This window comes from Silurus aristotelis, assembly GCF_946808225.1.
Source record: "Silurus aristotelis genome assembly, chromosome: 24".
Taxonomy (NCBI): Eukaryota; Metazoa; Chordata; class Actinopteri; order Siluriformes; family Siluridae; genus Silurus; species Silurus aristotelis.
In genome coordinates, this window is record NC_139597.1 from 12212516 (window position 1) to 12223322 (window position 10807).

Consider the following 10807-nt stretch of genomic DNA (forward strand, 5'->3'; position numbering starts at 1 on the left):
AAATTTGCAATAAAAACTCCACACAAAAGTCTGCATCAGTAATGCATCAATTCACAGCCTCATACGTATATAAAAAACAAAATTTATTTAGATAAAAAAAAAAAAATAAAAAAAATAATAACACCACACGACACTCATCAGTACATGGAACAGCACCTTCAGCGGCAGCTTTTGTGCAGTTATAAGCCTCACGCCTCTGCATTAGCATAACATCTGCATGACAAGCATTGGAAAACAAATAGCGTGCAACAATGACTTTGCATGGAAAAAAAACTGTCACGCAATCCTAGTGAGGAAAAAAAACAGCAGACAGGAAGTCTGTGATCGCAGTCAGACGATCCCAAACAAAGCTGCAGGTAGGAAGTAGACGAAGGGGCAGTCGCTCTGCGCCAGAGAGAGATCACAGCGAGAGCACACAGTATACATGTCCTCGTCTCCTCTGCCGCGTCTGTACAGTGTCTCTTTCTACAGCGGAAGAACCGCAGGCATCCGAGTGCACGTATGACAGACCTGTAGTTATATCAGTTGTCACTCTCTCACACACACACACTAGTTTAAATGTGCAATGATGTGGCCTGTGGTTTCCTTTAGGAAACAGACTCACAGTCTACCACAGTGAAATGTGATGCAACTCAAAACAGAAGAATTTTACCACCTTAGAGTGGCGCAGGACCAACAGTTTTGACGGTATGACTGGTTTAATGGTCCAATACAGATTCTAATTCATGCACCATGCACACTTATGGATATCCAGAAACTCATTATCAAAGCCACCAGGCAATTTAGAGCTTCATTGTGCTGCTCTGGTTTAATCACATGGAAACCTTTAACTTACTAATAAAAAAATAAATGGAAAAAAATAAGACAAACCCAGGTTTTCTAAAGAGCTCATCAAGTCAATTTAAAGACTTTTAAAGACCTTTTTAAGACCATTAAGAATAAAACTACATCTACACCTACACGGCATAACATTATGACCACCTGCCTAATATTGTGTTGGTCCACCTTTTGCTGCCAAAACAGTTCTGACCTTTAGAGCATCAACACCATCAACAACTTCAGCAGTTTGAGCTACAGGAGATTATCTATTGGATCGGACCACACGGACCAGCCTTCGCTCCCCACGTGCATCGATGAGCCTCGTTTATATATATATATATATATGTATTGGGGGAGACAACACAATTCTACAGGAGTAAAATGATTGAAAACCCGCAAATTAAAGACTTTTAAGATCTAAAATTGAAATATTTTAGACTGTTTAAGACTCTGTGAAAACCCTGCAAACCACATCCAAATATATTTGTGGAACATCCTGTTCCTGATATTATTTCGATCCCAGCAGAGGTGAACTGTACAAACCCTTTGGCGATCCAATAGGTGCTTCGCTGTGGGACTTGACCAGCCTGCTGTCAGTGTGGTGAAAACGTTCTGAGCTAAAGGGCAGCTCTGTGGTCGTCTCCTCCTCCTCCTCCAGCCTCTTCTCTTCGTCTTTGTCGTGTTCCTCCTCTTCGTCCTTCTCCTCGGGCTCAGGAGTTTCGTCGAGCTGCTGCTGTCGTCGTTCTTGCTGCTTGCTGTGGTTCTCGATCACCTTGTTGGCCGTCTCCATCACCACCTCGATGTTGAGGTTCTGTGCGGCCATGGCGAGGAGCTCGTCGTCGTCGTCGCCCACGTCCCAGGCATCGCTCGTGATGCTCTCAAACTCCTGGAAGGTGGTGGCTTTCTTTGGCTTTCCAGGCGTGCTCGTGGCAGACGGCTTGTTTCCAGCTTTGATTAAACTATGAGAGAGAGAGAGAAAGAGAGAGAAAGAGAGAGAGAGAGAGAGAGAGAGAGAGAGAGAGAGAGAGAGAGAGAGAGAGAGAGAGAGAGAGAGAGAGAGAGAGAGAGAGAGAGAGAGAGAGAGAGAGAGAAGAAGAAAGTGAGCATCTGGTACCTGAAAGATATTTTAATAATAACAGGAATTATCTTTATCCCAAATACAGTTTTATAAGTTTAACACATCACGTTGGCGTCGGCAGTTTTGCGCTGGAGCTGCGAGAGTATTTTCGCTAACAAGCAACGGATGTCTGTCTCGACTTTGTGTAAAATACATCTACAGCTACAGATTGAGCTGATTAACCTTGGTTTTGTGAAAGAACAACATTTAGCTCAAGCGAGAAATACATCATCCATTAATAACGTTAAAGAAAAGAAGAAAAAGACAGGGCAGATTTTTTAATCATACGGTATTAAAAGCTGGGCAACATAAGGAATAAAACATCACAGGGCAGCTGTTGGCAGAAAATAACCAATTACTGGGTGTAGTGAGGTGTCCACCCTGAACTGCACACTGTGATGTAGACGGGAAAAATACCATGGGGTTCGTTTTAAAATGTTTAGTTTAACCTATCCAGTTTGAGCCTTTACCCCTGATCTGCTCAAATCCGTGTTCTTGGCTGACAAGAATGGAAGCTGATGTGATCCGCCATTGCAAAAAAACACAAGGGTTGATGTTTAGTGTATTCCGAGTTGCTGTTCTGCTAACCACAGCTGTAAAGAGTGATGTAATTTACAGTAGCGAACCAATATAAATTCATTTTTATTTTTCTCTCAAAGCAGCTTTACAAAGATAAAGCGGTTATATACGATTATAGAAACTAATGTCTACCTTTATTGCCTGTGGGTTTCTTCCTTGTAATTGTTTATCCCTGATGAGAGAGTCAGTAACGACAGTGAGACTGTATGAGGAAGAAACCTTGAGAGGAACCAAATTTAAAATGAGCCCGTCCTCATCTGGGTGGCACCAAATGTCCATTCATTGAGCTTCCATTGTTGCAGTGTGTAGTAATAGATACTTAAATGCAGATCTGTTCATGCAACCTAGTCTCCTGAGCCATTATAGCAAATGGTGATATTAATTAGTCCAAATCCATCCTCAAAGTTCTTGAGTTGCTCAGCGGCTTCATGGATCTTTAGGATGTAGATGTGGATCCGTCCCCAATTTGCCTATTATCTCTGATCTCTCCTGTCAACAAGGTGTTTCCATTCACACACCTGTCACATACACATTCAGTGTTTCTTTTCTCGCACTGTTCTGTGTGAATACTGTGTAAAAAAAAAATACATAAAAAAAAACAGCCTTTTGGACACCATCAACACCACCTAATTAAAGTTTGGTGTCAACATTAACTGAAGCCCTTGACCTCTATCTTCAGAGGTGGTTTTTTTTTTTTTTTAGATTGTGCTACTGCTACATTACGCCAGTAAGCAACTGATGAGACGTTTATGGCGGATATTTATTCAACAGATTTTGGGTACTTGATCTTCCTGCCTTTTCTGTAAACAGATTTGTCGTAAATTGTACACTTGCTCGTTCTATTAAGCCTCGCCCCACATAAATGTACCTTCAGACGACAAACATGCCATGGCTGACACACTGGGTTTGGAAAAATTTTAAAAATTAACTGAAAAGGCTGAATTGTGGTTGCACACCCTGACATTTTTTTTTGTGTAGTGAAGTTAAAAACAGTTCCAAAAAGTAAGATTTAAAATGTTATTTAACAATTTAACAAATTGTTAAAAAACTTAACTGAATCAGAAAATTACATTGCATTACATAAGAAATTATTAAAAAAGGAATAACTTTTTAGAAGCTTGAATGTAATTGACCCATGTGTGAGTCTGTTCAGACTCGAGCTTCAACTACTACATCAGTGGTCCCAACCCCCAGCACCGGCCTGTGGGTCAATTGGTACCGGGCCGCACAAAAAGAATACATAACTTCCGTTTTATTTATTATCTGATCCTGAACGATGTTTTATTTTGGAAAATGACCGGATTCTCTCCACCACATCTGTCTATGACTCACTCTTGATGCATGTCATGATGCCCCAGTCACATGTCTTACCTCCATCCTCTAACATCTTAAAGGGGCTCCGGCCGCTAACACATAATAAATTAACGCTAAACTCAAACCCCCAAGCGAGCAAAATTAACAAAAAACAACACAGTGGATTCATGTTTATTATTATATTTAGAAAATACCCGTTTTTATGGTCCTATCATTTTATTTTGTTGTATTGATTCGCCACACCTTACAGGCCGGTCCGTGAAAATATTGTCCGACATTAAACCGGTCCGTGGCGCAGAAATTTTTGGGGACAGCTGCACTACATCTTTGGAACAACATGTGTCAACAAAGATCTATATAAGAATCAAACGCTATTTACAGAAATCGCACCCAACAAATTTACAAAGACAACAAGAAATTCAAACACCAGATTAGAAGGCTGGGTTGGGAATGGGATCCCGTGTGCCGGTATAACAAGAATAGAGTCAACAAATAAAGAAAAATGTTTGTGTACATTCTTACGGTAACAGTCGGAAACGCAGCAGGAGCAGGTTCACATTCTGTATAATACAAAATAATGCATGTTCTATATATCTTCCTGATCCTCATTTTCCTTTGATCACTCAAACCAGAGTCAGTCTTGAATTAACATTTATATTCATAGCACTTTCAGAGACCCAGGTTGCTTGAACAGTTCTGCACCTACACACCTCAATAATGGATGTGCAATGAATGGACATTCGGTGCCACTTAGATGAGGATGGGTTTCCCCCTTTTGAGTCTGGTTCCTCTCTAGGTTTCTTCCTTATGCCGTCTCAGGGAGTTTTTCCACGTCACAGTTGCCACGGACTCGCTCAATTATAAGGAATAAATTTATAGGCAATGAAAATACGCATTTCTTTTATACAACCTTATCACACTTTTATCTGTATGAAGCTGCTTTGAGACAATGTCCATTGTAAAAACAATAAAATAATAAAGCACTATACAAATAAAAATGAAGTGAAGAAATATTGGAGCAGTTGAAGGTTACAGCTCTTGTTCAGGTGCATTGTGCAGAAGTCAAACATCGTAACCTGCTAGCGCTTCCGGAAGCTGTGTGATTTACCTGCATGAATACCTAACGACATATACATAAAAAACAACCATCGACCGTCATTCTTCACTTGAATCAACCAAACTCCATCTGTGTACCTTCGGCCGACGCGCAAGACACAAATCACTAATATCACATTGTGAGATCTCATTTTGGAAGGCTGCTCATCATATCTAAACCAACTAAATCGAAATTCTCAACAGACTGCGAAATTTACGGAATGTTTAATTTTGGCGGTTTTTGCTCGCATGCCACTGTCTGATCCCCCTGCAGTGTCCTGAGAAATCACAGCTTTTTTTTTGCTGACTCGTTTCCACTGTGATCAAACCCATGTGCCCTTACATACAGCAACAAAGTGTGAATGACTACTAAATCTATTAGTACACAATGAAAAGACCATCAGACGCATTTTCGGTTTGGGGTCTGTGATTCCTTCAGTGCTGGATGAAGAACACGAACCATGTACTTGAGTTAAAGTCATTTTTGTCACAAGACTTTTGATTAATCATCTCAACTTTATATGAAAAGACTAATGTTACTCTCAGCAACACCAATCTATTAATATTCTTCCACCATTTATTCCTCTCTAAATGATCTGCTTGCTAGTAAACTGTATGGTCGTGATGAGTAGATTCCACCAAGTGGCAATCAGAACAGGTTTAAAACGGAGCGTGCGCTCGACACTGATTGGTGAATTGCTGCATTCTGGACCGGCTCGCAAACAAAAAGGAACGACTGATTTCGAACATGTAGTTAATTAAAAAACAAAAATTATACTTGAAATGCAGTGATGTTAAAGGGGAGGTCGTAGCTTAGTGGATGTCAGATAGGAAAAATAAATAAAAAAAAAGGAAAAAGAGATTTGAAAATGAATTGACTTTGAAATGTAGTCAAATGAAAGTCTCCCAAAATGGAAATACTTCAGTAAGGTACAGATATGTGGCTTAAAAAGCTACTTAAGTACAGAAATGAATTACATTCACTTCGTTACTCTACACCACTGGATTGCTTTATATTCCTGTTCTTCAGTGAGAGCAGCAGAACTTGATGTGATCTGCTGTTGAAGTTCCACCACAAGGTTTTTCTGCTGAAGCAGACTGGATCATTGTCACTGATCTCTCTCATCATCCAATGAGAGGATGGAGGTAAGACATGTGACTGAGGCATCATGACATGCATCAAGAGTGAGTCATAGACAGATGTGAAGGAGAGAATCTGGTATTTTTTTCAAATGAAACATCGTTCAGAATCAGATAATAAATAAAACGGAAATAATGTAAGTTATGTAATCTTTGTGCGGCCCGGTACCAATTGACCCACGGACCGGTGCCGGTTCATGGCTCAGGGGTAGGGGACCACTGCACTAGTGCTCCGAAACTTCTTCAACATTGAATCTTAAATTCAATATTTTAGACTACCAACTTTGAGCGATTTTTTCTCTTACAGCTTAGAACAGATTTAAAAACATCATGTCGCCTTCAAATCTACCGAAATCCCTGTTTTTGTTTTTTCTTTATTATTAAAAACTCCTGAAGGTAAGGTCCGAGCTTCAATCTGGAATGCAGCACATGACACCAATCAAGATGACAGCAGAACGAATCATTAGAGACAGAGCTCGTTATCTCTGTGTTCGACATCCCTGTGTACAAAAACCCAGAATGTTTTACAGGAAACTGATCAACTTGGAAACGTAATGGAGATGGGATGGTGTGGTTCTGGTGTACCGTCTAGTGGAGGTCAAGTTCAATTCATTCGGTTGTACAGAAGACATTCAGGTGAATGTCGAAACAATGCTGCTCATGTTACTGCTATAAACCAGGTCCCTTCACCCCACACATGGGGCCAAAACACACAGATTCAGCCTGGATTATTTTCCCAAAAACATCACAACACACAACCTTCCAATAGTGCAGGTGTTTTGAAACTCTTACATGATGCACATACAGTGTGTCAAATGTTGAGAAACTCTTACACATGTTCCTTTTTTTTTTTCTATGCAACAAACTACATAAAGGACAAAAACACGAGAATTAGACAAGTGAATGAGTGGAAGGAAGTTCTATGGACAGATGAGTCCAAATGTGAAAATTTTTTAGCTCTAACTTATAGACTCATAGCCACAATCAAACATTGAGGTAGAAACCAATGGTTTGGGGTTGGTTTGGTGGTCGGAGACACTCTGGGTGAAAGAAATACTGAACCAACATGGCTATGGTTCCATATGGCAACTCCAGTCTAGACTGCAGCTAATTAGAACCAACTTGACCATGCAACAAGACACTGACCCGAACTATAAATCCAAGCTCTCCAAGTTATTTATGGATCAAAGAAATCAGCTGGAGCGTTAAATATCATTTTAATGTCCTGCTTAATCACGGTACGGTATTTTTTTTTCTTCATATTTTATTGTCATTTATTTCGTTCATTCATTTCGTTCATTCGTATTATTGCTTTATTATTACTTTAAGCAATTGCCTATTGGGCTCTGTTTTTTTTATGTAGCATTTATCTGTCAAAATTTTATTAAATGGACAGGTCATGGACAGGTCATGGACAGGTCATGGACAGGTCATGGACAGGTCATGGACAGGTCATGGACAGGTCATATCTGGCTGGCCTGGACCATGCCAAAACTGGTTTTAACCTGTTACTTTAGTTAATTAATTAAATAAATAAATAAATAAATAAATAAATAAATAAATGGAAAAAAAGATAGAAGGGACTTGCCACCACTATGCTGGTAAAATGTAAAGTACCGAATAGATAGATTAGATTAGAAGATAATGGTGGCAGATGAGGTAACCGTTGACAGACAAATGTTATCTAGGCTGTAAGAAAGAGTATAAAAAGGCTGTGTTTTTGCTGTGACTTTGGACAATTCCATGGAACGGTCTGACTTTGTCCCATTCTGAGAGAATAAACGCCTGATTCTTTGACTTTACAACCCTGGATTCTGCATTGAGTCTTTTATTTCTGATTGGAGTCTTTAGTTTAATACTGAATTTGTTTGTTTTTGTCTCACAACAACTGCACCTAAATCCTATTGAACTGCTCTGGGATCAACTGGATCACGAGTTCAGAAAGAAAACTCTGATGAACACATTTTTACAAACAATATGGCAAAGTATTTCTGTTGAATGTTTGGAGAAACAAATTGCCTGGATGCCCAGAGTGTGTACATCTCTTCTTCATGCTAAGGAAGGATTTTTCAATAAAAAATACATTTTCGCATTTATATATTCATTGTTCTTAATACCATTAAATTACGTAGTTTGTTGCATACAAACAAAGGAAACCTGCCACTCTGAATAACCACAAAAGACAAGGTGTTTCCAGACTTGGAACAGGCGCCGCATGTACGTCAGACACGATGAAATGACTATGCATCACAATAATCCTTTATTATATTAAAATAAAATAAAAATTGAAAAGAGGTGTTAATGACTTGTTTGAGAGCATGCATGTATTGTGAAAACGTTAGCACATCCCCCACTGCACATGTGTGGTATGTAAAGCTGATAATAATAGGGCATTATTGCATTAAACACTTACTTAGCATGTAGGAGAGGATCAAATGGAGGATGCTGGGCTCCATAAACATGTTGTATACTGCAAACAGGAAAAGATCCATACAGCTTGGGTTAATGTACATGAAATGGTTTTTCCCCACCAATGACCCATTTTCAAGGGTAGAAAACTCACACTAAAATCCAACCACCTTTAAATCCACCTTTATAAAACATGTAATAAAAGCTAATTCATTCAACACTGCCTAATCTACACATGAAGACATTTTCTTGTTTGAAGAGTTATTCCTCCAAAGTATTTTGCATTCTGTAAAAAACTCTTTCAGAGATACACTATAGGGTAAAAACTGTGACACCTGTCCATAAGATTGTGTCCTTTTTGAACATCCTGTTCTACATTTAGTCCTCGTTTGCTGCGATAATAACCTCCAATCTTCTGGGAAGATGTTCCAATAGATTTTGGAGTGTGCTTCTGGTGGTCTAGTGGTTAGGATTCGGCGCTCTCACCGCTGAGGCCCAGGTTCGTCTCCGGTCAGAGAACCAAACCCAGCCAGTAGGGTTGCAAAAGCCAGTGCACTCTTAGTGCCGGTCCCAAGCCCGGATAAATGGGGAGGGTTGTGTTAGGAAGGGCATCCAGCGTAAAAACATGTGCCAAATCGAACATGCGGATCACGAATACAGATGATCCGCTGTGGCGACCCCTAATGGAAGAAGCCGAAAGAAAGTAGGTAGAAGGCTTCTGGAGATTTATGCTCATTCAGACACAATGTTAAATGTAACTCGATCACCATAATGCAGAATCAGTGCAGGAGATTGGGACAAAATGGGAATAAAATAAAACATTAAATGATTTTATGCGTCTGCGTGCCCCGGAACCGAATAAACCATGGCCTGTCAGTCACTGCAAAAATGTGCGCATCCGTTCTGAATGGAACAAAACGAATGACTTAAGGAACTTTGTACCTATTTTTTTAAACATGCATGAAAATCTATAAGAAGCACTTTAATACAAGTACAAGAATGCTGTCCACCACTGGTTGCATGAGGGTGGAGAGGGGTGTTTGGAGGGGAACGGTACCTTTTTAAGGCCTCTATTTCAGAAAACAAAGGGGTCATATAGAGGCTGCGGCGGTCAGTAAGTCCTTGCTCTGATAATACAACCCTGCTCGGTTGAAGCTGCCTGTGAAGTGGTAGCTCAATGGTTAAAGCACCGAATACTGATTGAACGATCGGGGGGTTCAAGCCCCGGTATCGCCACTCTTGGGCCCCTGAGCAAGGCCCTTACCCTCCTGTAATGTAATAACGACAAGTATAATGCACCTTTCGTTCTCTATATTTTAGAAACTAATGCTGTCTGAAAGAAAGTATATCCAAAGCGATTATTTAGGGATATTCCCCACATCTCAAATCTGATGTGGATTTCCTCAAATATCTTTACTAATAATACCCTGTTGTATACGGAAGTTGTTCCTGCGTCATGAAACGTGGCCTGAATTGTCGGTGACGTCATCAGACGCCGCCTAGGAACTTTTCCAAGCAGCTACTTTCACTAAAGTGAAAAGCAAAGTGAAAGAGCAACAGTTGAATGTGCTCTCTCTCTATCTCCCTCTTTCTCCTATACCGGGCCAATCAAAGTCATTTAAACACTGTGATGGGAGCAGATGCAATGGATATTGATAGATCAACATTTAAACTTAGTGTTTTCTTTCCCCCTTGTACATCAGCACATCCATGGCATCCTGCTCTATCCACAGGTGCCAGATTACACCTTCCAGCACCTGATCATCAGGTAGAGCATTTTTTTTAAAGGTGTTAGAAGTTCTGCTGATCTTACACATTCCACACGAAGGACTGCTTACAGGGTCATTACAGGAAATGTGTCATTTCTGGACAAGTAGTCTTAGCTAGCCACAGGCTAATCAGCTAGCTCAGCTTTCCGAGCTCATTCAAAACAAGCGTGTGAAATCTCCAGGGCTGACAGTATGTAGTCTAAAGCAGCAAGCAGACAAAATACTCCTCGATTTCTGCCATCTTTGAGCTTTTTGAACCACTGGAACACGTTAAAGTCCAACATTAGCAGCTAATAGGAAGCTAGCATGAACACGTCACTTTACCTGCCAGGAACCTTGGCTGTGTTCCTTTTCCAGAACTGCTTTTTACTTCCGTCACTCGCCATGTTTTCTTTTTCTCTCTACAACACACCATCAACGCCTCGAGCAGCCCAAACTACTAACACACTCCCGGAATTAATGTGCACTTGCGATTTGTACACATTAGCTCGCTTTTCCCCTCTTCGTAAACTCAGAAAGCCGCCATGTTGGTGCAGCCCTACGGGGAGAAAGCAGCGATCTGATT

At 40.3% G+C, this 10807-nt stretch overlaps 1 protein-coding gene across 4 annotated transcripts in view; it reads right to left on the reverse strand.

The window, feature by feature from the left end:
* tbc1d22a (TBC1 domain family, member 22a) overlaps positions 1-10807 on the reverse strand; it is a 188100-nt gene extending 177293 nt beyond the window's left edge. For 2 of the 4 annotated variants that reach the window (XM_083528471.1, XM_083528472.1), the window contains exons 1-3: positions 10567-10806; positions 8478-8534; positions 1363-1778 (exon numbers count right to left, since the gene is read on the reverse strand). In XM_083528471.1, coding sequence (XP_083384597.1) covers positions 1363-1778; positions 8478-8534; positions 10567-10628 — 535 coding nt within the window. In that variant the 5' untranslated portion in view covers positions 10629-10806. Of the gene's footprint in view, positions 1-1362; positions 1779-8477; positions 8535-10566 lie in introns of all 4 variants that reach the window. The other 2 variants (XM_083528470.1, XM_083528473.1) reach the window with 2 other exon arrangements.